This window comes from Anser anser, assembly GCF_964211835.1.
Source record: "Anser anser genome assembly, chromosome: 2".
NCBI classification, from domain to species: domain Eukaryota; kingdom Metazoa; phylum Chordata; class Aves; order Anseriformes; family Anatidae; genus Anser; species Anser anser.
Window position 1 is genome coordinate 146,830,581 of NC_139721.1, and position 26,068 is coordinate 146,856,648.

Here is a 26,068-nt window from a genome sequence, read left to right on the forward strand (position 1 = left end):
GATGTCTGTGTTTTGTCAGATGATTCCCATTCGACATGTTCAGTAAAGGCTTGTTGTTCGTTGGTGAGCTTTGTATATGTGTATGAAATGTAAATAACTATGGTTAGCTAGAAAACTTAATTTCAGATTTTCTTGAATGCATCATTAGTGAGGTACTAAGGGTAGTTTCTAAGGATAATAGGAGGTATATTGTTTAAAGATACTATGTTGGCATGTTTTTTCTTCTAGGCTGGCATTGCTGAAGAAGAGTGGTGAAGAGGACTGGAAGAGCAGGCTCAGCAAAAAGCAAGAGTATGCAAAAGTGTCTGCCACGGATCGTAGTGCACAAATGCAAGAAGTTGAGCAGCTGTTGAAGAAGGTAATTCTATCCTTTTATTGAAAAAACATATTGCTTGAATTGCTTCAGCTTTGATGATGCATCCAACAAGACAGGCATGCCTAATATTAGCTACTAGCTCTTGCTACTTCTTTTGTGTAAAGGCATGTTTAAAAAACAGTTCTCCCAACATGAGAGCTCTTTAAATGAGAATGCCTTCACTGTCTTGGTGCATACAATATTGGTTAGAATGCCTTTACATCAGCAGATTGTGGAGCAGTAAGTGGGCCTGTAAGGCTTCTGGAATGTTTACAGGTATAATGATTAAGATTTTCCTACACACGCACCAATGTATGAAAAACTGGCTTAAGACTTGAAGCGTTTCCTTTAGTAAGGGTACCTTGGAAGAATTTAATGTTCCTAAAGGTGTGTTGTCTCTGTGCATGTGCTTATTTTGAGTGATAATTTTGGATCCTAGAAGCACTAAGGAAATGCAGGTATCAGAGCATTCGTGAGTCGTTCGGCCTTTGATTGTCTTGCATGATCTTTGGTGTTTGTGGATAGCCAGAACCTCCTGGACAAGGATTTTATCTGTCTTGTCGGTGTTCATGAGTAGAGCAGGAGATGGGTAGAAAGGTATGGATGGATTACGGAGAGATTTACTTCAAGAATGGATTCCCAGTTCCAACTAATGTAGATTCGCTTCTCTACTGAGTCTGGTATTTCAGAAATGACACTGTTAGATAAAATGGCTGTTCCAAAAGCATTTAATTTTTCAAGGAATATTTCCACAGAGGACAAGTGAAGATAAAATTTGTATTATAAATTTTACCACTGGGAACAATAATCTTGGGATCTAATCATTTAGTTGTGAAAATACTGCTTCTATTGAATAGTATAGGTAAGCAAACAATAAAAAGACTCCTTCTTCCATCAGTGTATTACAAAAAAGGTGTTGTTACAATCTGTTCTTATTGGGGATAAATCTGTGCCTCAACTTGCAGCTCATCAATGGTTGTCTGTTAACTGTACAGAAAATCAACAAAACTGATCTTTACAGTTTGGTCTATGGGCTTTGTTTTCTATTTGCTGTGTGGACTTGCTCACAAATTTAGTTGCTAGTTTGAAGATGTCCTAAAGCACAAATAGTTTCACTGAGGAAAGCAAAATTGTGGTCACATTTTTAACAGGCTAGTCTCCAAAATGACAACTGTTGAGATCAGATTACAAATGTTCTGTAGCTGAAGACAATGGGGCTGAGAAAAAGCTTGAAGTAACTGCCAAGATTTAGGCAGAGATGAAACCTTTGTTCTCTCTTTTTACTCCCTGGCCCCCATATCCTCCCTGTTGTGTTACCATGTGCAGCAACATCACTCAGCACAGCACAAGTTAGGCTTTTAAAGTAAGAGAGCATGAAGTGCTTGAAGGGTACGAGCTTTGATGTGACAGTGCTAGCAGTGGGAGCTTCTGTGACACAGGGTCACCCACTGTGTTGGTTCATGTTAGCTCTTGGCCATTCAGAGCCTGAGCCAGAGGATTTTTGCACTTCTTCCAAAATGTGGGTGGAATCTTGGATATATAAGAAAAAAATGTCAGTAGTCTTGTCAGACACACAACCATATTGATATTTGTGATGCTGATTCATTATGTTCGTGACAAATAATGTAAAGCTTTGTCCAAGTTGACCACACTGCTTCCAACACATCACTGTCAGATGTCCTTACATCTGGAAATATTACTATCTATAATTCTTCAGTGTGGTGGCTATTACCCTGTGAGGACCACAAAGCAGCATGCCACTAAGTACCTACTTGTAGAAGAGCTCTGAGACTACAATGTACTTAAGAATCTTACTGCTTGCTGTTGCTGAATTTGCAATAAAAGTGCAGGATCCGAATTGACTACTGTGTTTTGAGCTAGTTAAAATACAATTTCCACACATGCCAGTCATGCGTTGGCAGCAAGAGTGTGTATACTTCAGGCATTATTGTTAACCAGCAGGGCATGACGGAAGTTTTTCTAGTTGTGGTATGTCACTGTTCTTAATGCGGTCAAGCTCACCTTTTTAGATTTTTTTTGTCTTTAGAAAGGTTGTTTAACTCATTCTAGAGGTTTAATTACTGAAGCATAGCTATATAAAATAGAAGTTATCAGAGTACATTTAGATTTCTTGTAATCAACAAAAGTTGAAAGATTAATATTACTAAAATAGTTACTTTAAATAGTGCTGTTTGATCACTTCTAGTCAAAATGCTTCTTCACAGTGTATTCATGTTGAGATATCTCTCTAAAGGTACTATAATCATTTATATGTAGGCTAAACTGTAGAAAAGCCATAAAATTCATGGAAAAGCTGACAGAGCAGCTTAACATGGGAAAAAAAAAAAAAGTAGAATAAGGAATTAACTCAAAGAGATACAGACTTAGGGGGAAAAAAAGTTGAGATTTACATGGAGGTCCAGCATCTGTTTTAATGATTGCTGCATATAGGAGGAAAATTTGTTGGAAGATGTGAGACTTACATGTACGCTAAAACATACTTGGACAATTTAAAGAATTGCTCTATCATCAGGGGAACAACTGTAGGCTGTGGAATGTCTTAGCAAAGAAAAGAATCCATTTTATTTTGGAAAAATATTTTGGATTTGGTATTTTTTTTTTCTCTATGTAGAAAACATAACTAACTTTAAAGTCTTTCCTTAGTATCAAAACAGTGAGACTTACTGGAATGAACATTCCTGTTTTATAGTTGGCCATTTTAACGGTGTCCCTGATTAATGGGATTACCAGCTGCACTGCAGTAGCACTGAAGCAGTGAATGACATTTGAATGCACTTAATTCTTATGGCAAGCTTGTATTGCAGCTCAGTACTGGTGTTAAAGGCCAGAACGGAGCAGTCAATTCCAGATTACTCAGAGATGAAGTGTATAAAAATCTCAAAGGGGGTAGGCCTTTAAAAAGTGACCTTTAGGCAAAATATTAGTCTCCTCCTGTGGTAAGAGTTTTCTCCATTTCAGATACGGCAGCCACCAAGTGCTTGTACCCAGTTCTAATCAAAGCTGGAGCTTTAATGGCTAGGCTTCATTTTGGGCCACTCTAACGAGCTGCAGTTGTCCCATGCTGTGCAATGTTCTGTATTTGCTTTAACCTAGAGAAGGGAAGAAGAATTATCGTTGTTAAAGCCATGTCTTAATCAGCTTTGGGTAAGCCCAGCTCTGAGGCAGGGGTTATTTGTTGGCTTTGTTTAGAATGGTAAACTCACCTTTGCTAAGCGCCATGGGCTTAGTAGTTGCCTCCAGATGGTTTTTGAGTATCTCAGTTTTAGTAAATGTTCTTTCCTTTTGTCCTGAACATAGGTGGCTTGTTGGTTGATTAAACATGCAGCAGAATTGTTCCCATCATGGCTGACATGGTTCATCACTTTATTGGTGCATGAAAGCAGAGTGACAAAGATTACCAGCATACAAAATGCATATCTCCTGACTGGGCTGTTTAGTGTTGTGTTGACTTGTAGTGATGTTGTTACTAACATCTTTAATTCTTGCATGGATTGGCTTTGGTAAACATGCTGTTGTGTTATGAAAATATTTTTTGGTCTCTGGCTTTTCAATAGGGAAAATGCTTCTAGAAGGTTAAACGATTGAGATTTACTCCACCTCAAGATCCTGGGGAAAATGTGTGTGTTTTCCCCCATCTTCATCTCTGGCAGTCCACTTTTCTAATTCCTTTACTTTGCTTCTGTCCTTGTCATAGGAACCTGTATACGCTTCTACTTACTCTCCTGTTATACCCGCTGTCCATAAATTTCATCCTTTTCTACCTATTAATCAGGTGAGCAAAAGTCTGCACAGTTTAAACGCTCAACAATATCAAGTAAATACATTTTGACTTTTTTTTTTTCTTTTTACATAGGGAATTAATAATCCTCTTAGTTGATTAACCAGCTTGATAAATGCTGCTTTAAAGAAACGTGGCAGGAGTGGGCAAAGAAGCAAGCTGTACACAAGAAAACAAGGAGAGTTCAGTGGAAGGTCTTGATAGATCTATGCAAATCTAATCCTGCTTTATTGCCTTGCCTCCCAGCTCAGATCTGTGGTGGTAGTATGACCAGGAATCCACTCTGTTCTCAATTCCCCCCGCCAAAATACAGCATGTGTCGCATGTCAGGAGCACTCTGGCTAGCGTGGGTAATGGCAATGAACCCAAGGAACTGTTAGTTACTCACTGCTAGAACAGAGGATGATGATTATGGTAGATACTACTGAAACAATGTTAAAATATTTTGACTACTGATATTTACCATTTCCACATTCACCTTCATAGAAGTTTCTGGGGATGTTTACTCCGATTATTTTTTTTTAATCAAAAATTAAATTTTGGGCTAGCAAATGAAAATCATTATTGTTACCTCTACTCTGTAAGCTCTGAATTTAATATAGCTTTATTACTATTTGACTTAAGATGACCTATTCATTTTGTCATGATGGAGTTCACCAGCTCTATATATCAAGAAGGTAGATGTATCATCTAACTTAATAACTTAATATCCCCTCAACAGTCAGCGGAGAGAGAAAGTCCTTCAATGGCTGTTCACCTCATTTATCTTAAATGAGGATCAGTTGCCCCCAAAGCAGAGAAGTTATTTGTATTAAAAGGCAAATACATACCTCTTTTATATAATTTATATAATTATATATAAATTATATATATTATAATTATAATTATATATAATTTTATATAATTTATAAAACAAAATATAACACTGGTTTTAAATGGATTCCCACTTCGAAAAATACATTTTTAGTGTCCATTTTTGGTTTGGACTCCTCCAGCTAGGGGCCAGCACAGACCTCAACATAGAAAACTGTCAATACTTGTATTTCCTGTGTTTATAAAATAGAAATAGAAAAGAAAAGAAGCTTAAAAATATAAGGCAGGCTCAAAGACCACTGTGAATTGTGTTCTTGTGACCCGACGTGGCACTACTTAGACTAGAAAATCCTAGGGTACAAAATGGAGCATTGCCTAGATGCGGGCCCTTCCTTAGCACGAATTCATGCTGCAGAAACAGGGGAGCCCTGTGCATACTCACAAGAAATGTGTTGCAGTGCTGGAAGAGACCAGTGTCATCAACCAGCCCAGGCAAGCAGTGCAAGAAAAGTAATCCCTTTATCTAGCTGTTCTTACATCAAGTCTATAACTCTCCCTCAGACTATGTGGCCTTTAAATATGTGGTCTTTATTCCTGACTGTCCAAACATGGAAAATGCACTGCAATCTGATTTAATATGAGGTAGATTTTTTTTTTTTTCAAATCTTGACAAATTATTTCAAATCTTTTCTAAAGCCTTCCAAAACTATTGGGATCCTGGATAGAAGTGTAAATGCTGGAAATGGGATGAGTTATTTCAGTAAAGATCCCAGTATGGAGAATCACCATCTTCTTCCTTTCCTCAGTATTCTTGTTTGTACAGTAATGGCAGATGATACCAGTTCTTAGCTACCATTGTATGTAATCCCTTTTTCATTTAATTATCTATTCAGAACTACTGCTCCATGTTTTTCCTCATCTTCTGTATTTCTAAATGGCTGTTTTTTTTCCTTGATTCTCTTTTCAGCTGATAGTGCTCTTAAAAGCCTGGCTTACCAGGTTTTTCTCATAACCTTTTTTAAATCTGTGTGATTATTTTTTCTTCATCTTTATCACCCACCCTTCTCTTCTGTGCGTTGGTGACATCCCGAGGTTCTTCTCAGCAGAACTGATTTTTTTTTCCACGTGCATGAAACCATACTGGTCAGGGTTGGGATGAATCAGATCGCTGCATGGCCATGTCCTGTTTAGAAGTATTTTTTCTGTCAGTTAACTAGTATATAGTCTGCAAGCTGCAGTGATATTTTTATATTGCTCAAAAAAAGCTCCGAATGTCATCTGTGATTAAGTCAAATATATTAAAGAAATCAGAGGTAACCATGTTAACATATTTAATCATACTTGATCTCATCAAACTTACCATTTTGATTAAACCTGTTTTCCATAATGCCATGTGGAACGGCATTAATTATGCAACTGTGCTTTGATTCTTTATTGATTGTCTTACAGCAGTCTTCCCATGATTGTCTGGAAAGAAACACAACTTATGTGACCTGTACTTACACGCTTCAGTTCTTCTGCTAAAGATTATTCCCATCTTAGCTTTTATCAATCCTACACCATTTCCCATTTTCAAAGTTTTTTTTTTGGTTTGGTTTAGTGTTGTTTTTTAATCAGTGCTTTTGTTTGGGGCATCTCCTATTCCTGTTATTTCATGTTGCTGGATGCCAATTCTTCTGACCCTTTCAGTATTTAACTTGATTTTAAGATTCTATCATTTCTCTGTAACAAGAGATATCAGTGAAAACATAGACGTATTTTTCACTACAAATTAGAATGTTTCCTTGTATATAAGTACTTGTTTTGTTTAATGGGAAAAGCAGCATTAGATCTGTTGTCTTTCAAAGCTTTAACTTATTCCTGATACTCTAAAATAATTCCTTATTTTATTTTTTTTTTTATTGGGGTCTCCAGCATCCTTTATCAAAAGGTCACAGGTATGAATTTGAGATTTTTATTTTGTATCTTTCTTCTTCTTTTTTTTTTTTGTTTGTTTCCTATTTGGAAATAAAATTTGCACTTTGAAGACTGGCAAGGCTTATGTTTCTCACAACATCTTCCCCCGAGCAGAATGGGCTTTAGCCAGCTCATTCCTCCAGAAATGCTGCCCTTTGGTAATTGTGCAAGCTATTTAAACTACTCCCAATTACCAAGGGTATTTGTTATGAAATTTTTACTGACAATTGCCTTGGCTCATACTAGTTTTCTAGCTATAGAAAATAGTTCTTTCTTTTAAGTACAGCATATGCTTTTGTTTTTCACCAGGACTGTTATGGCGAGTTATATGGGTTAGGGATTGCTTGCTTTCTATTCAGCTCATCATTTTTTAAGTTCATTTGTTCATTAATAGGGGAAGGTGGGAGCCTTTGTGCATTAGGAAGAGATCTGATATGAAATTACTTCAGGTTTTGTGATATACGCATCCAGTCTGATTTTTAGGAACTCGAGGATGTTCTGCCCAATGGAGCAGCTTTAAATCTTCCATTAAGAAGAAGTTTGTTTATGCTGTGAGAGAGCTACTTACTCTCTTTTGTTCTTTGACACTGCTCCAGATTTACTCATGACCTTTCTTAAAATTTATGTGTGCAGGGATTAATGCAGACACATTCCAGATCTGTGCCTTCAGAATTTCCAGTAGCTCTGCACATTCTTCATGTATTCTCTGGAAGGAAAACGTGAAATTAAGCCCCCTATCACTTGAGAGAGAAAACAAACAAACAAAACTCACCAACATATAAAAGAACCCATATTACATCTTCTTGCCACTTCCTTTCATATTGTAATCAAAGACAGCATCCTTGCTAAATTAAAAATATTTGTTTTGTGTTTCAAATTTCACTTGTGGTTTCATTGGAGGGTGTTCATTAATTTCCTCACCAGATCTCCTGTAATGCGTTGCTATGATTTTTTCTGCCAGCTGCTCATCCCAGAGGTGGCTGTGCTTCCAACATTGGAATGAGTGGAGATTGAGGAAAACAAATAGGGGTTGCTTTCAGTGTTTTCATTTAAAGTATTCAGAGGCTTTTACAGAAGAGGAAGCGTTACTTGAATAGACTTGCATTTTGATATTTCTATTGAACATTTTGGAATTCTAGGGAAAATTCTGAGTGTTTTATCCTGATTAACACGATTGGCATAGTGTCTGGCTGCCCAACTATCTTTCCTGATAAATTGGGTGCAAACATTACTGCAGAAGGCTGTAAATGTACATGGAACTAGAGGGAGGAGTGGGAGGCTTGCATGTTCTAGTCCTTGTACAAGCCACTTCTTGGCTTGTCTTTAGTCTTCTGCCTGATGGATGCTGCCCATGGTACATGCTGAAAGCCATAAGAAAGCCTCTATTTCCCTGTGCCCCCTGTAGTCACAACAGTTCTTGTATAGTTTTATTTACAGTGTTAACCTTGGATCGATTTCTTCATTGCTGTTGATTTAAGGAAAATAAATAAATATCTGGGTTTATATCCCTTCCTTGTATCTTGACACGAAGAAGAGTGTTTACTTCACGTTCACAAGCTTTTGGGTTCTTTTTCATTTCAATTCTTCTGTAGTTGTATGAGCTAGTGCTTTGCTAAAGCTTTACATTTTCATGTGGCTTTTCAAATCTAGCAGTTAAGTTATGAAAAAAAATGTCAAATAGCACACAACTTGGAAGTAATTCTAGAGCTGACAGCCCCATGGACTAGAATGATTTCTATGCCATATAATCCCTGAAACGTTGCTACTTTCTTAAGCAAAGTGCATTGAAGCAATGTTTCCGTGGCCTAACCTAGCTACAGCTGAGTATGTAAATTCCTTCCTGTTTAGTGTACCTTCATCAATCCTTTGTGTGAGGAGGGCACTAAGATGCTTAATGCTCCTAACTGCTTCTAATCGCTCAAGCTGTTGGGTGCTACTCTGTAAAGAAAGCAAGAAAAGCTGAGGGTGACCCATAAAAAAAGGTGAGGGAGGAAATGATCACAGTCATTGGAAAAATATTCAGAAGAGCAAACTGACCTAGGACCTAAAGTGAGCAGCCTCTGGAGAGATAAGGCAGCTAATCCTGCCTGGAAAATTAAGTTGCAGTAAGAGAGTGATTCAGAAATGACAAACTGAGGTTCCACTTCTTAGTTGTTATTCCCTGTGCCACCTGCAAATTTGCACACTGGAAAACATTTGCTGAAAGTCAGATTAGTGATCTCAGTAGTGCAGCAAGTCACATTTCAAGAGAACAAGGTCTGGAAAATTATATCACATCCAGAGCAAATGGTTTGTTTTGCTTAGAGGGATGCCATTTGCCTTGGCTGGTAGTTTCAAGAAAAGGTCAAAGAACATAGACCAAAACTTTATCTTCACAGTCTAATGAGGAAGCAAAGCAATGAGGCTTGTAAGGGCCAGGGTCACTAAGCTGTGCCTGTGACTTTACTTTAGTAGCTTGTTACTCCCGTTCTCTTGCCTCTACAGCTGGTGTTTGAAATGTTCACCCAGTACTTTGCTGTATTCTGGTCGGGTTACTTATTGTTAAACATCTCTTTCTCTCTTCCCCCTTGAAAATCAGAGGCTAGCAGATAATCAGGAGAGTCAAATGACCATTGAAGAAAGAAAACACCTGATTACAGCTCGAGAAGAAGCCTGGAAATCCAAGGGTAAAGGAGCAGCCAATGACTCCACGCAGTTCACTGTAGCTGGCCGAATGGTTAAAAAAGGTCAGTGATGAAATGATCCCAATATAAACAAGCCGCTGCTTATCTGTCTAGTCAAAATAAAGTCAGGCTAAAGCTAAGCAGAAACAGTATCCATGTTTAGCAAGAGGAAGACTGTTTATATTCAACCAAATATCACACCATAAGGCTGTTCTCTCTAGCTTCTTGTGGCTGTTGGTATTGATCCATGTTTTTCTGCACTACTGCACTACCATCCAGTCGTTACTGGGATCTGTCTTGACTGGTGATCATCAATCACTTCAATGTTCATATGTTTCGTTTTTCCTTCGAATACAATCCAGAGGGCACAGTTGGATTATTCTTTCTTATTTATTTCTCATTTGAAAACCCAGGTGCAGTTTCTAGAGAAAAGTTGTGAAATCTAGCCATTGCTGTTGCTGGCACCTGCCCCACTCATAGGATCTCTGGGAATATTTAGCAAACGTGTTATTTTTATGGATGCTGTTTTGGACGACAACTTAAGTGTTGTGTTTGGCTCAAGAAATCACTGAACAGATTTCTGCGTAGAACCAGGGAGTAGAAATGACATGGGAGCAATGCTGACATTTTTGGGATCTCTTGAATTCAGCCCATCACTGTTTCCAGATGCAATTATTCTCCTGAAGTGGAGAGAAATATGTGAAGGTTGTCCATGGTAGAATACAGCTGTTCATGCAGTGGGTCTGGGAAGATGATAGTTTTGGAAGAAGGTACCTAGACTGATCTCTTGTAACTAGAGAATACTAAAGTTTGCTCTGTGACAAGAAACTGGTTGTTAAACGCAACAAAAACGAACCCTGAGTTTTATGACAACCACCCAAGAAACTCATTGTGGAGTGAAAGCAGTATTGCAACAGGGAGTAAATCTATTTGCAATCTAGAACATACTCTGTTTACAGATACGACAGATAGATGATGCTGTCAATTGCATCTATTAGCAGTGTACTTTAGCTCCTGCTTACATTGTTTTGCTGCAAGAAATGCTAGTGGTCAGTGTTTCAAGACTAACCTGTTTTGGAGGGTCACCAATAAAATGTGATCGGTTGCCCACAGACTGCTGGATGAAATATTTTGCCAAATACATTGATCTTTCAAAAGGAAGAGAAGGTGATAGCATTTGTTCTTAATAGGAAAAGACAAATATCCTGAAAGGATCTATTTAGGTACTGTGATCAGTCTTGTGGAGAAACAAGGTAATCCAGTGACAGTGACATCAATAAAAGTAGCCCGAGTGGGATTTTATGCAGATGTGTGCTATTTTTGTTGCCTAGAAGAAGAAATTATCATGATAGGTTTTTAATTTAAGGGATGATGAGAAAGCAATGCAAAATTAAATCCTTGTTACATACGGGTGCACAGATGCTATATTTTAATTGCTTCTTACAGCTTAAAATTTTTCAGTCCTACTCGGAAGGTGATTCTTGACTAACATCTGAAGCAGATCTCCTTGTGGTCTTGTGGATTAAGTCCTGGGAGAGCTGCTTAAAAGCTGTGTCCTCTCAAATACATCTTGTTGAAGGCTTTACCAGTTGACTTAAAACCTGATGAATAATTGAGTCTCTTAGGTAACAGGGAAAAATGTGTTTGTGGAAAAACTACTTGATTATATTTTAAATCTGTGCTGGTGTTTGGCAATTACAACTTTCTAGGACTTGCAGTAAAAATGGTGGAAACATGGTTAGTGTAGTTTCTCTCAGCACAGCATTGGTTTATCTGATCAAAATAACTAATGACTTAAACTGATGTGACTCAGTAATCAGTAAGCTACGGTTAAGTGGAGAACAGCTATTAGAGGCTTAAATATCATTTTCCTCCCTCACTGAAAACCTAGGCAACAATGGTTAATAGATATAATCTTCACTACAGTATGCTTTTCCACCTAATCAAAAGCACTAAATCTATAGAGCACAATTTGTTTAACTAGAGCAACAGATTCGTATCAAAAGAACAAAAATGTCCTTTGATTTTTATCTACTGAGTCGAAAATGAATTGCTTCACGATAGTTACTGAGGAGGGAGAAGAGTACAAATTCAACAATTTTGCTGTATATGGTGGGGATTCTTCCATTTCTACTTTTGTGCTTCCATGTGCTCTTAGACAACAAAACAAAACAAAAGCACACACACACAAAAACAGCTGTGTGCAAGAATTACTGCTTAATCCAGGGACTGTATTCACAGATCAGATGCATCCTGCTATGTTTGTTAAAAAAATTTTGGTTAAAAAAGGGTCCAGGTAGGGGAGACAGCACCAAGGTCTGGGTAATTTCCTTGCTCTTTTTTTGTATCTTTTTGTTCAGAATGGTTGCATGTTCCTAGCATGTGGCCTGGGTAGAACTCGAGTCCAAAATGTAAACCAAGTGACACTTGGAAACAAAGCTTTGTTCTTGTGAATGGGGCAGTTTCTGAGATTGCTGTTGATTTAAGAAATGGGCAGGGCAGCACACTCCCAACATCACTGATAAAACAGTCGTGCAGGCTGGGGTAGTATAAGGGACTGTAGGAAATGGCAAGGCTCATTTCTTTTCCCTATATAGCTTGCTCTCTTATTGTTCAGATGTGGTCTGACATGAGACTGTGTTTCTTTTGTTCTCTGTTGTTATGCAGGCCTGGCTTCTCCAAGTGCACTAACGCCAGTAGCATCCCCTTTCAGTAACAGGCAGAAGTCTACCACTCCAGTGACAAAGCCCTTGGAAGGTAAGGAACAAAAATGGCTGAAATAAGTTCAGGCTTTTTTACTTCCCTTGACTTAACCAGTTTTACTTTCTGTTTTGCTTAGAAATTGAAGCCAGGCCTGATATGCAATTGGAATCCGATATGAAGCTCGACAAGCTGGAGTCGTTCTTGGGAAGGCTGAATAACAAAGGTCAGTACAATTACCAAAGAAGGCAATGTATTCACTCAGACTTCACTAAATCACTTGAAGTACTTCTAAGTTAAAATATCTGGTAACAGAAGCTGAATATTGCTTTGTTCAGACGATACTTTCTGATTATACAGCTTGTTTTCCTGATTCAGTCTTAGCTAAATTTTATCAAAAAAAAAAAAGCTATTGCTTTACACGTATACAACAGAATAAATCACAAATGCAAAAAAATGCAACTTTCTTTTTTCTCCACATACGATGTACACATTCTTCTTGAGAACAAAATTTCTGAAACCTACACACTCAAGACACTCTGAACCGCGTTGAACATATACCATGAAACAGCTTTAAATGTTTTTTAAACTTAACTAAATTGAAGATATGACACTAAGCTGCTCCCAAGCACAATTCATCCACCTTTCTGATTTTTGAAAATTGATTTTCTGTAGCAGCTCATACAGCTTCCTTGAACAATTTGTTGGCCATATATGAAGCTGTCTAGAGTCCTCTAGCTGTTTCCATCTCATACGTCGGTCTTCCATGTTGTACGACAAAAATTCTTTTGTGAATTGTGTCAAATACTGAAAATAAATGTATTCACATTTCAGCAGCAGAGGCACTAGCATTGTATAATGATTGCACTATACTAACTAATCTCAAGTAGTGACTTTCCACTTGTAGCTTTAGTAGATCTTTTCAAGGGAAGGATTTATTTGGTCAGAGGCACCATGGGATACACAAGACCATAAAATGCATATAACATCCTACCAAAACAACTATTTTTTGATAGCATCTATCTTTGTATTTAGCCATTTTTTCAACCATTTTGTAACAAAGATCTTTGCATATCAGTAGCACTTACAGTCCCACTTTATCATTTCTTTTCCTACAGACATTTCTACCATGCTTCCCTTAAATTCCATCAATCAAAGAAAACCAAACCAAAACAAAACCACAATGACCATGTTAACCTCTTCTACAGTTAGAAACTCTAATTCAATTATTTAATGCGTGGGTCTTTTCCTGTAGTTGCTGGGATGCCAGAGACAGTACTGACAGTTACAGGAAAATCTGTGAAAGAGGTGATGAAGCTGGATGATGATGAAACATTTTCCAAATTTTATCGCCATGTGGATTTCCCTTCCTCCTCAGTGCCTTTGGACTTTGATGAAGACTTTGATGCCATCTTTGATCCCTATGCACCGAAGTAAGATTTATTATTTTCATTGTTTTGAAAGCAGATATAGGGGTGGTGGTCTCAAATTCAGCTTTAAGATATTTTAGTAGATATTGTAGTAGATATGTTACTACTGGGCATGTCCGTTTCTTCTGCATATTTTTGAAAACACCCTTTGGTCTGGATCGGTAAACTGATTATCCTGTCATTAGATGCTTCTGTCTAGCAACTTAAACTCAACTAATGATTTTAAACACTGTTTGTTTTTCAGGTTAATATCTTCTGTAGCAGAGCACAAACGTGCAGTGAGGCCTATGCGCAGAGTTCAGTCTTCAAGAAATCCCCTGAAAATGCTGGCAGCAAGAGAAGATATACTTCATGAGTATACTGAACAAAGACTGAATGTTGCCTTCATGGAGTCAAAGCGAATGAAAGTAGAAAAAAGTAAGCTAACAGGATGGTTTGTACAAGCCACTGTCATGCTAATTTAATTAAAAACAAAAAAAAGAAAAAATATAGAAGGAATAAAACATATTCTCCAAGAGACCATAAATTACTTGAGGTATAAGGTCAAATGTAGGTTGGCCTAGGAGGTCTGGAGAAAAGGGCATGTTTTATTTCCTTAGGGAAAGCTACCTGCAGCCTCCTCTTGTGCATATTTATTTATTTTTAGCAGTCACCTTGTGCAGAGGTACCATTGTTACACTTGCAGGGTGAGGGCAGGAGACCAAGCAAAGCAAATCTAGCAAAATATTATGCTGTGAGGGTTAGGGGGAGCTGGAAAGAATAGGTAAATTTTTGTTCAAGTATACTAGCCTCAATTTTGGGTCCTTGTATTATCTCAAACTGGAACTAGCCTTCTTGACTCCCAAAGGTTAATTTCCATAAAGGATCTGTGCTCTGTAGCAGGTCTTCGTGTTTTGCTTGTGACATTGCTCTGTCCTGAGAACCAGACTGACAGCAAGAGATGATACTATAAAAATTTATCAAAGGTTTGTCAAGCCACTTTTAAAATTTGGGGTCCAAGTTTTCTTCATTAAATTTGAATAAAGGGAGATCATTTCTAAAATTTGCCTGTATTGATGAAACACTAATTATATGTCTAATACTTTATTGCAATTTGATGAGAAGCATTTCCCTGAATTATAAATTCATAAACTGCTTTGTCTTTGGTTGTGAAATAAGCAAAAGCAGCCCAGAATTTAAGGCTTTAAGTTTACAGTAAAACATGACTAGTTCTTTGAAATATAAATGGCTGTTGCATCACACTAGCTGAGACAAATTTGAAGTGAATTTGAGTTCATTAGCTTTGGCTACTTGGGTCTCTTTCATCATTAATCACGTATATGGCATTGAAGATCTACACAGTACTTCACAAAACATTGGATAAGTCATGTTTCCTACGGAAGTTAGTATTTCTGCCAAAGATCATAATTCTGACACTGACAGTTTAGTTTTGGATGGTATCTGGAGACTTAGGTACTACTAAACCCACAAAGCTTTGAGGGTAGCAGTTAATATAAGTTCAACCTGTTTTTTACTGTTGCTACTGTGGAGAGGAAACCTGGAAATATTTGAGGAAAATATTTTTTGTAATACAGCAACCAAAACTATTTTGAATATAATTTTGTCTTTTTTGTATATTTTTTCTCCAACTTTTTTTTTTTATGTGCAAGTGTCTACAAACTCAAATTTCTCAGAAGTAGCACTTGCTGGCTTGGCAAGCAAGGAGAACTTCAGCAACGTTAGCCTGCGGAGTGTTAATCTAACAGAGCAAAATTCTAACAACAGTGCTGTGCCATACAAGAAGCTAATGCTGCTGCAAATTAAAGGTATGCTAGAGCTGTATTTTACTTTCTGTACGTTCTGGGCTGATTGCACTATGTGGGAGTTGCCATCACAATTGAATGCTTAGTTTGCTCTAGGAGATCTCCAGGTCAAGATTTATGCACAAAAGCTTTTAGCTTTTCACACTAAGTGAAAACTGTGTGACAAATGCAAAACCTTAGAAATAGGTTTGCATTTTCATTACTAGTGTATGTTTTCTAAGGAGAAAACAGAATGTTTCAGGAATTATAGCTATCTCCCGTGGAAATTGTTGAACTGTTCCATTTTTCTAACGTTCAGTGTAATTTGGAGGTGAACTGAAAATGTTTTTGCTCCACTTCCTTTAACATGACATAGCAATGTGTCTGATTCTGCAAAATAATAGCTAGTTTTTTTGGCAAAGTAAAATCCTTAAAACTTTTTACTGACTTCTGAAACTGTCTCATACCTTCACTTAAGCATATGTAAATGATTTTAGAATTTGGCTGCTCCTCTGCCATTTACAACTGATTTCTTTCCAGAAGGGCATAAAGTTGTTAAAGCAAGAACAGGAAATAATAGAACTATTAGCTGATAGGAGGCAACAAATTTTGCTTCCTATGAGTAAACCCTTCTTCCACCATAATGTTCTTTTAATTCTTCTTTTTTAACAGTCCTTTTTCATATAGTTTGCTAAATGTGCCAGGAGTGTTTGTCTTTCATTCAGAACAATTAGACTTTGGCATTTGATGGCATTATTCATAGGAATATAATTCACTTTGTTTTATCTTTAGGAAGAAGACATGTTCAAACAAGATTAGTTGAACCAAGGGCCTCATCACTGAACAGTGGAGACTGTTTCCTGCTGTTAACTCCACATCTCTGTTTCTTGTGGGTAGGAGAGTTTGCAAATGTCATAGAAAAAGCAAAGGTAAGTACTAGTTCATTTTTTTTACTATTTATTTTTAGAACTATCACAGCATACATCTCTTTGATGTAACTGAACCGTGGTGCCAGTTGTCTCAATAAATTTGTGTGTTACAAAGTCAGGTAGATATGCAGGTTTCCCGTAAACATGTTTTAGCCTGTGCACTGAATGAAAGCTGACATAGGAGTGTGTAGGTTGCAAAGCTGCAAGAAAAAAGAGGATATCCTCAGGAAATGAATTTGCACACAAACAAAAAATAGTCTGAATTGCAGGATGTCCTTTTATTCCCATGTTCGTTAAGATCAAGTCTTGTTTTAAGGCAAATGAAAGAATGAATGTATTTCTGTAACTTTTTCTCTAGTGTCTGTTTATTTAGGGCAATAAATAATAACTACTTCTACTGCTATTTCATGTATTATATATTATCTACTTTTGCCTTCTCTTTGAATGCCATATGCATGAATGTTCCAAAGGCTTATGCAATCCTGTTCAGATAACTCTTAATCTCCTAGGCTTCAGAACTTGCAACTTTAATTCAAACAAAGAGGGAACTTGGCTGTAGAGCTTCTTATATACAGACTATTGAAGAAGGAATAAATACCCATACCCATGCAGCCAAAGACTTCTGGAAACTCCTTGGTGGCCAGACAAATTACCAGTGTAAGCATTCTTATGGTTACAATATCTGCTGTTTTACCACAATAAAATAGTTGAGTTGGTTCTGTCTAAAAACAAAATAATAAAAAATTAACATCCGATTGTGTTTGACAATCCTTTCCTTAAGCCGCTGGAAGTCCTGAAGAAGATGAAATGTATGAAGCTGCCATAATAGAAACAAATTGCATTTACCGCCTCGTAGAGGATAAACTCATTCCTGAGGATGACTACTGGGGAAAGATGCCAAAATGTACCCTGCTACAACCAAAAGAGGTATCGTGCCACTTACTGCTCCTGTGGTAAGTGCAGGAACATACAGCTGATAAGACTTTCAGTAACTGAAAATGCTCATGGAAAGGCTCACATGAAAATTGGTTCTTCTGTGTTTCTGAACATGTTGCTGCATAGAGTGTGCTGCAGGTCTCAAGAAATTTAAGTGTGTTATATTTAAAGTGAAATACTATTTTAGGAAGTGTAAATCTTTTTGCCAATGGTGGCTTCTAACACTCCAAAATCATGAAGTAGAAAACAAGAAGCACTTCAGAAAAACAAAAAATAAAAAACTGTTTCCCATTTCAAGCATTTTTATTTATATCCTTAGTAGCCTTTTTTCTTTCAAAGAACCATTTCACTCCTCTAAGTGCAGATTAGAGCAGATTTCTGAAATAAAGGCATGATGTACTTTATTGAACACATTCAAGTTGCAGCCTGTTTGCTGAGCCAGTTACCCAGGCTGTATGTTCTGTCAGCCTTCCTGTTCTGGGATGAAGTACAGGTCAACACCTCAGAGAAGCTTGCTGTAGTTGGACAGCATTCAGTCATGCAGCAGAATCAGTTTTTGAGTAGTCAGAGCTCTCTAGTCTGCTAGTGACTTAGCTATCACCTAATGACACACCTCACAGCATCCCCAGTATTTACTTTAGTCATCTGTTTGGGTGGTCCTGTGCAGACCCAGGAATTGGACTCGATGAGCCTTGTGGGTCCCTTCCAACTCAGGATATTCTATGATTCTAGTATCAGCAACAACTAGCCATCATGGTGCAGACCACTGCCCTGGCCTTACTTTCATTATAGTGCTAGCACTGTTACTGCAGAAATGCAGATATTCGGAGGAGTTTGTGTTGGACACACTGTCAGCTTGCAGCATCAGGAAACTGGAGGAACAGGGCATCAGCTAACCTAACTGTATGTTACTAAATTGTTTTTTTGGTTTGGTTTTGGTTTGGTTTGTTTTTTAGGTGCTGGTGTTTGATTTTGGCAGTGAAGTGTATGTGTGGCATGGAAAGGAAGTTACTTTAGCACAAAGAAAAGTGGCATTCCAGTTGGCAAAACACTTGTGGAATGGCACCTTTGACTACTCAAACTGTGACATAAATCCTCTGGACCCAGGAGAATGCAATCCCATCATACCCAGGTACCAAAACTCAAGTTTAATCTTTGCGGAAACATAGATTTCTTGCCCTTATTTTACAGTGTTTTATTTGATTCTATTTCTTTTATTCCCTTGTACAGAAAGGGACAAGGACGTCCAGACTGGGCTGTGTTTGGCAGACTCACAGAACATAATGAGACCATACTGTTCAAAGAAAAGTTTCTTGATTGGACAGAGCTGAAGAAACTCAATGAGAAGAATTCTAGTGAATCCCTACACCAGAAGGTGCATTTAATAAGCATGATAGGTATTTCAAACTAGATGGCCTAGCTGGGATGGAAGCCAGGGAAGCTTGTTCTTAAGGATTCAGAGCACTTCTTTTTATCTTGCTGGCTTTGACCTGAGGTCAGAGCATCACCACCTATAGTGAAGCCACAGAGTTGCTTTTTATTAGTGCTGAGCAATTCAGTTAAGACTGGCAAGGTGGTTTTGACAAGGCATCAAGTGATGACAATATATCAAAGTACTGAAATATGCAGGAGTCAAACTGTTTGGGTGGAACTGTGGGGTAAGGGGGAAAAAAAAAAAAAGCTATGCTCAAAGAAATCTGTTCTGTGTTTTCTCACAGGAAGAATCCAGATCTGAGACTAAACCATACGATGTCATGCTAATGGTAGCTGTGCCCCAGACTACTGTAGGCACGGTCTTAGATGGAATGAATATTGGCCGGGGCTATGGACTTGTAGAAGGAGAAGATGGAAGGCAGTTTGAAATTATCACTGCATCTGTGGATGTCTGGCACATCCTCGAATTCGATTATAGTAGACTGCCTAAACAAAGCATAGGACAATTCCATGAGGGAGACACGTATGTTGTGAAGTGGAAGTACATGGTGAGCACTACAGGTTAGTGAACAATTGCATTTCATCCTGCTGAAACATGGATAAGTGCAGCTAAAACTGCTGCCGTTGGTGGCAAGATTGAGACCTAGACTTACTTGTATGTGAAAATGTTTCAAAGATTAGAAATGCTAATATAGCCTTCCTAGGCTGTTAAGTAGTAGAACTTTTATTTTTAAGGGAAAAAAAAGAAAAGTGTAGTTATTTTTCATACGTCAAATGTAATACTGTCCATCTCTGCTTTTACCAGACGGTGGTGTTGTACATGTTCACAAGACAGCTCATTAAGCCAGAATTGTGCCCACAGCTTAACACCAAAATAATTAGGCAGCTGGGCTAATGACAGAGGGCTGAATGTCTTACAAGAGAGGTAGGCTTAGCAACAAGGAAAGTCTTTGCTGGGTAATGGAGAACAGTAACAATGACAGGAAAAGCCCATACCAACTCATTGCCCTTGCTGTCCTTTTTGCTGTTTCTGGAAACCCTTTGCTATGGGTTTCAGTCACAAGTGGAAAATTTTGACTGTGTCCTGACAAAATGCCTGAGAGCAGCAGGTAAATGTTGAGAGTCAGTCAGCTCGGTATGCTCATTGGAAGTCTCCCTTCTGGCACTAAAATAAGAAGTGGCTTTTGTGGTAAGTAAAATAGAAATAGCCTAAAAAATGATTGCTCCAAGTAGGAAAATATCAAAATTGGTTCAAAGGAGTAAAACAGCTATACAGCTTCAGGCTTTTAGCCAAAAAATGTAGGTCTTATTCAGGATCGTTGAGTTCAGATACTGTGAATCCAAGAAAAATACCATAGCTTGTAAGCCTTAGGAGAAGTGGGTAACACTAATACTGAACTGTAAACAGATTTTTATTGCAAATGGATGAAAACATATTCCATCACTCCAAAAAAGAATACATTTTTATGTAAGAGTCTGTACTTTTATGGGCTTGGATGTACAGTTCACAGTGAAACCATATATTTTAGATGTGACTAGTAGTTTGAATATTCTCAACTTGAAAAAAAACAGGATGCTCTCTCCTAAGTATTTCAGTTGGATGCTGGTCAGCACTGCTGAAGTTTTAATGTTTTTTTAGGAATCTGGCTGAAAGCTCCTTGGTTTTGAAAATCTTCAGTTAATTATATCTGTTTATGTAGTATTCACTGGAAAGAGTAAAATATTCTATAACTGTTTTTATTGTTGAACTTCACTTACTCTAAACATTGTTTGCTTATTATAACAACTAAATAACGTTCCTCTAAAAAAATGTTGCTGCTAACCCTGTTTCCAAACCAACATGAAATATTGAGTTAATTGTAAAAGGAGAGGGAGGGGAACAGGGGAGAAGCTTACCCGATCCTAACTTTTTTTACAACTGCAAAATCCTGCTTTGGTGTTCTTTTGTTCTGTAGGTTTTCTACCAAGAAAGATTTTTCTTTTATACCTGTATCTTTGTCAACTGTTGCTGTTTCCAGTATCACTCAGCAGCCAGCTACTTTGTCTGCTGCCAAAGAACAGTGTGTAATGTGGAAAATGAGCCATAATGCACTCTTCTGGTAACATGACGGGACATACCATTTCACAGGCTAATTTGCTTAAGTGATTGTCAGTTATTTTTCTCCAGATACTACCAGTTCTTCCTTAATGCTCTTTTTGGCCCACATGGGCTTACCTCCACCTGAAGAGACAATACCGGCTTTGCACAAGGGCACACTATACTGGCTTGGTGACCTAATGTTCCTCCAATTGGACATTTTATCTTTCCTGTTCTGGCTGGGATAGTGCTGAGCTGGCAGATGAGATTAAACCACGTGTTATTTAAATTTATAGCCAGTGTTCTTTCTTCAGCATGTGCTTTCTGTTTTGCAGTTGGAAGCAGGCAAAAAGGAGAGCAACAAGTAAGGGCTGTTGGAAAGGAGAAATGTGTGTATTTCTTTTGGCAAGGAAGACACTCCACAGTGAGTGAGAAAGGGACATCAGCACTGATGACAGTGGAGCTTGATGAAGAGAGAGGAGCACAGGTGAGTTTCCTGCAGACCTGGGTGGAAGTCCTGGTAAGATTTGCCCGCCCAGGTGGCCACTGGCAGTAAACGTGGGTGATCTTTTTTGCCTGCTCTCTTTCTGTTAAGGTGTCCTTGCAGGTACAAATAGCCAGCCCTCAAAATTACTTTTAGCTTTAGTCCAACTTCCAGAGACACATCAGCCTCCTTTATGGATGGCTATTTCCCAATCCCTCTTATAAAGAAGATGTTCGTGGGAATGGCTGAAGAAGTCTTGTCTCCTCCCCACTTAGGGATAGGTGAAGCACAGTGAAAGAAATTTGTGCCTTTCCTTCCAGTACATATTCAGGTAACAGGACTGTCTTCCTGGCACTGAGAGCAGGAGAAGCACTCTGTTTCATTGAACTCTGTCAGAAGCACTCTCTCTGTTGGGCTAAGACATGAAAATACATTGAAATCGAATTTTCAATTTGTTTTCTCTGTAATTATGGCAGAGATTGCCTTGTTTTCAGAGATTCTAGCAACTGCAGATACAGACAGTTTAGATCAGACAGAGCACAGGCTTGCTTGCTTTGTCTTTAGGCTGAGCTAACTGTTGCTGTGGCTTGACTGTTACTAGCACACAAAATGGGAGATTTAAAGTTAGTATCTTGATAAAGCTGTAATTAATTCTTCAACAGCAGTATAAACATGCCTAGTAAGCCAGTAGTTCACATGGCAGATGTACAAATACACTTGGCCCAGTGTGTGGGTTGCTGTGCAAGCTAGCTGATTTAATGATTGGCTGTAGCAGATTAGCTATATATAAAATTTAATAAGCAAAGAATATGCAGTTGTCACATAAGCCAGTTTTGCAGCAAATTTTAAACCTACTTCAGTTCCTGTGTTATGTCCATAATAGTTTCAAAGAATATTAGACAATATGGCCTAGTCCTATAAAGAATTCAAACAACAGTTAATTTAATCTAATCCAAATTAAAGTTTATTTGGTATTTCTTATCCTCTAAAACTCTGGATTGTTGGATTCCAGATAGAGGTTTCTTTTAATATGCAGGTCACATATGAAACTCATTGCATGTTGATATATATGGTAACTTAAACAATAGTCAGCAGTTTCAAAGTACAAGGAAAGCCATCTTCGAGGTTGGCCACAACTATATAAATTTTAATAAACCACAGGGAGTACTTTTTTAAGTCTATGTACTTGCTTCATTTTTTTAATGAGTACTGGTGCTTTCAATTTCCAGGTACAAGTGCTTCAAGGGAAAGAACCACCATGCTTCCTGCAGTGCTTCCAAGGAGGAATGATTGTGCATGCTGGAAGAAGGGAAGAGGAGGAAGAAAATGCACAAAGTAAATTACTGTTAGAGTTTATGCCCCCAAATCCCTTTTTACTTATTGTGAAAGTCTCAACTTTCATACTCTATAGAAAAGAGCAATGAATGCCATGAAAATGATGAGACTGCCTTGCTTTCAAGGTAGTTTGTTTCTTCCCTGAGCTTTGAGTGGATTTTGTCAGTTAAGAGCAAGCTGACTTGTTGTATTGATACATGTATAAATTGCTCTAGATGTTTTTTAATTGAGCAAAGTGCCTGTTTGCAGTATGTTCTTTTCTACATAGTCTGCGAAAAAGATCATTTTTATGATCAGTTCTTCTGTGACTAAAGCAAAACTAAGTTTTTTTACCCATTCTTTGCACTTTGCAACATATTCCTTGAATGCTGCAGTTAAGGTACGGGAATTTCAAAGCAGACGTAGCTTGGAAATGTTCCAGCTCACATCTGAATGTGACCTGCTGTGCCCAAGGTGCACAGAGGAAACGAAGCTGAATAGAAGGACTACTCGGTTTATTTCCCTTTTTGTTCCTGTATGGAACAACAGAACAAAAACTTGACTCTTCTGCTCATAACAGAGCAGACATGACTCTTCAAGTCTCTCTACTAGCAAGGCTTCGTAAGGCATTTTTTTCTGCAGCAGAGTTTCTCAAGAAATGTTAGCCAAACCTGATGCTTAGCTAGTTTATTCTGTGACAATAGAGATGTACAGTATGTGAAATTCACCCAGTATCAGAACAAATGTTCCAGAGCAGAGGTCTTGAATTTTCAGTTCCACATGACTGTATAATACCGCTGCACTGTTCCTGTCTGCTCCAGGTGACTGGAGACTATATTGCGTGCGAGGAGAAGTTCCCAATGAAGGAAACTTACTTGAAGTAGCATGTCACTGCAGCAGCCTGCGTTCCCGGACATCCATGATTGTCCTCAATATAAATAAAGCTCTTATCTACCTGTGGCATGGCTGCAAAGCACAATCTCACACCAAGGATGTAGGAAGAACAGCAGCCAATAAAATAAAAGAACAGTGAGTGTCTAACCTATGTTTTGGAGATGTTTATACAGACTAAAATAGTCTGCCTCAAAGAAAAAATGAAATAAAGCTGTCCTCTGAGTACAATTGTAGCATATACATGCTTGCTGAGGAGGAGGAATGGCAGGTAGTCTATTCATTGGAATGGGGAAAACACATGTTCTGTGATCACTTTCACTTGGGGTCAAATGCACTTACTCATCCTACTGTACTAATTACAGTTGCAAAAATACTGTCTTTCCATTTGGAGGGAGATGCTCAATGTTTGAGTAGCAAACTAAAGCCCAGTCGATAGGAGGACTAGAACCAAGGGAGAGGAACCTTGTGAATAAGGGAGAGGAAATGAATTTAAGAAAGCATGTGAGGACAGCAGTAGTTACAAATTTGTACAGTGAGAATCCCCGGAGTGAATTCATGCAAGCATCTCTTCCTCCTTGGGTATGTGATCAGAAATGCTATGAGAATGGTTGTTGAAATTGTTTGCCTTGTTTATTGATAATTTTTGTCATAATTTTCCAAAAGATTATGTTGACGTGGAATGTATGACAAGCCTATAGGGTGGTTTGGGGCTCTAATGATATGAGGGGTCAGCAGGTGTGTGTAGTGGTGACTGGGGCAGGAAAGTTGGGTTCACTCTATTTCTTTGTGTTTCGTAGATGTCCGCTGGAAGCAGGGCTGCACAGCAGCAGCAAGGTGACAATACATGAATGTGATGAGGGGTCAGAGCCTTTGGGATTTTGGGATGCGTTGGGAAGGCGAGATCGAAAGGCCTATGACTGCATGTTGCAAGGTAGGCCCACATTTCTGAGTTTGGACTTACTGTGTACTTCGCTGGTCTACAGTGCTGTGAGATTTAATGTAAAGCTTTTGAAGAACTTCTCAGCAGTTGAGATGATCCTTTCAGAGATATGCTTCCAAAAAAACACCCAAAAGCAGCCACCCTCCACTGAGTTGAGTAATACTGTTCAAGAAGGCAGAAGGAAAGTGCTGGAACACAATGTGTTTCATTTTCTTCTCTCCCCCTTCTGCAGCCCCTCTGTTTTCAGGCAGCACAGAGCAACACTTAACGCTGTTAACAACACATTTTCCTTCTCTTCTGAAGGGATTAGGGAGTGGTTCTGCATACATTCTTGTCCAGTCTTTGCTCGGAACTGCCAGCAAAGGTAGCAGGGGGATTGATTTACAAAGTGGAAAATTTGTCAGCTAAAAAGTAGACTCTGAGATGGGCTTGCTTTACTTGAACTGCAAAACAGCCAGTTATGAAACGGCCGATAGCAAGTAGCCAGGATCATATTCAAGCTGATGGCAGCCAGCCTTTTAGCTCAAGTTCATCACAGCTGCTGCCAGTCCCCCAGGACATCTGGTTATCTTTCTTGATTTTTCAAAAAACAGAGAACTTACAGTCACTCTAAAAGTTGATTTTTATTTTTTTTAACATTCATCTCCATCATTTTCTATTGGAAATCTTTTTTTAATTTTTTTGTTCTTTCAAGATCCTGGAAAGTTTAATTTCACCCCCCGCCTGTTCAGCCTCAGTAGTTCATCGGGAGAATTCTCAGCCACCGAGTTCGTCTACCCTTCAAGAGACCCTGCTGTCATCAATTCTATGCCATTCTTGCAAGAGGATCTTTACACTGCCCCGCAGCCAGGTATATGTTTTAATATATGTCAGTAACAAGCAAATAGATAACTGTATCATGCCTTGGGCAGCAATTCAGTTACTGTAATCACTTCTAACTCAATTCATAGCAGGAAAATGTGTGTATGTGATGCTTATACAGCATTAAGCAATAAAAGTAATTTTTCCCCAATAAAGATGCTGAGAACTAATCAAACGTGCATGTATACCAAAAGCTTGCTATAAAAATACCTTGTTTATATCAGAAAATCTGGGTTCAGCTGAAGTTCAGCTGGATGAATTACAAAAGGGATTGGTAAGCATTGAAATGATCCTGTTCTGATGCTGACAAACATGTAAGGCTGAATTTGTTTGCAGAATTCAGAGAACTAATAAGTGGCTAATGGTGGGTTTTTTGCTTTTTGTCTTTATAGCACTGTTCCTTGTTGACAATCACCATGAAGTGTACCTGTGGCAAGGCTGGTGGCCTGTGGAAAACAAAATTGCTGGATCAGCTCGAATCAGGTGGGCTACAGACAGGAAAAGCGCGATGGAGACAGTGCTCCAGTACTGCAAAGGTAACAGATTGCTGTGCCTGGCTGCTCTGGGTGTGTCGTGCCCTTCCATGCATTGCTGTCCCAAGGTAGTCGCTCAGGTGCTCCCCCAATGTTGATAAGCACAAGTGTATTTGAAAGTACATTCTCCACTCTTCATTAGCAAACCATTTGCCCAGTAACGGCATTA

At 38.4% G+C, this 26,068-nt stretch overlaps 1 protein-coding gene across 11 annotated transcripts in view; it reads left to right on the forward strand.

Annotated features, from left to right (window-relative positions):
• The window catches only part of SVIL (supervillin), a 137,458-nt gene that overhangs the window by 105,411 nt on the left and 5,979 nt on the right, over positions 1-26,068 (forward strand). For all 11 annotated transcript variants that reach the window (XM_083823226.1, XM_083823222.1, XM_083823223.1 and 8 more), the window contains 19 exons: positions 229-358; positions 9,502-9,649; positions 12,254-12,343; positions 12,426-12,512; positions 13,542-13,719; positions 13,961-14,133; positions 15,366-15,521; positions 16,290-16,426; positions 16,936-17,083; positions 17,208-17,353; positions 18,319-18,494; positions 18,593-18,737; positions 19,081-19,357; positions 21,209-21,360; positions 22,587-22,692; positions 23,493-23,700; positions 24,363-24,496; positions 25,200-25,355; positions 25,759-25,902. In XM_083823226.1, coding sequence (XP_083679352.1) covers positions 229-358; positions 9,502-9,649; positions 12,254-12,343; positions 12,426-12,512; positions 13,542-13,719; positions 13,961-14,133; positions 15,366-15,521; positions 16,290-16,426; positions 16,936-17,083; positions 17,208-17,353; positions 18,319-18,494; positions 18,593-18,737; positions 19,081-19,357; positions 21,209-21,360; positions 22,587-22,692; positions 23,493-23,700; positions 24,363-24,496; positions 25,200-25,355; positions 25,759-25,902 — 2,891 coding nt within the window. The remainder of the gene's footprint in view (positions 1-228; positions 359-9,501; positions 9,650-12,253; positions 12,344-12,425; positions 12,513-13,541; positions 13,720-13,960; positions 14,134-15,365; positions 15,522-16,289; positions 16,427-16,935; positions 17,084-17,207; positions 17,354-18,318; positions 18,495-18,592; positions 18,738-19,080; positions 19,358-21,208; positions 21,361-22,586; positions 22,693-23,492; positions 23,701-24,362; positions 24,497-25,199; positions 25,356-25,758; positions 25,903-26,068) is intronic.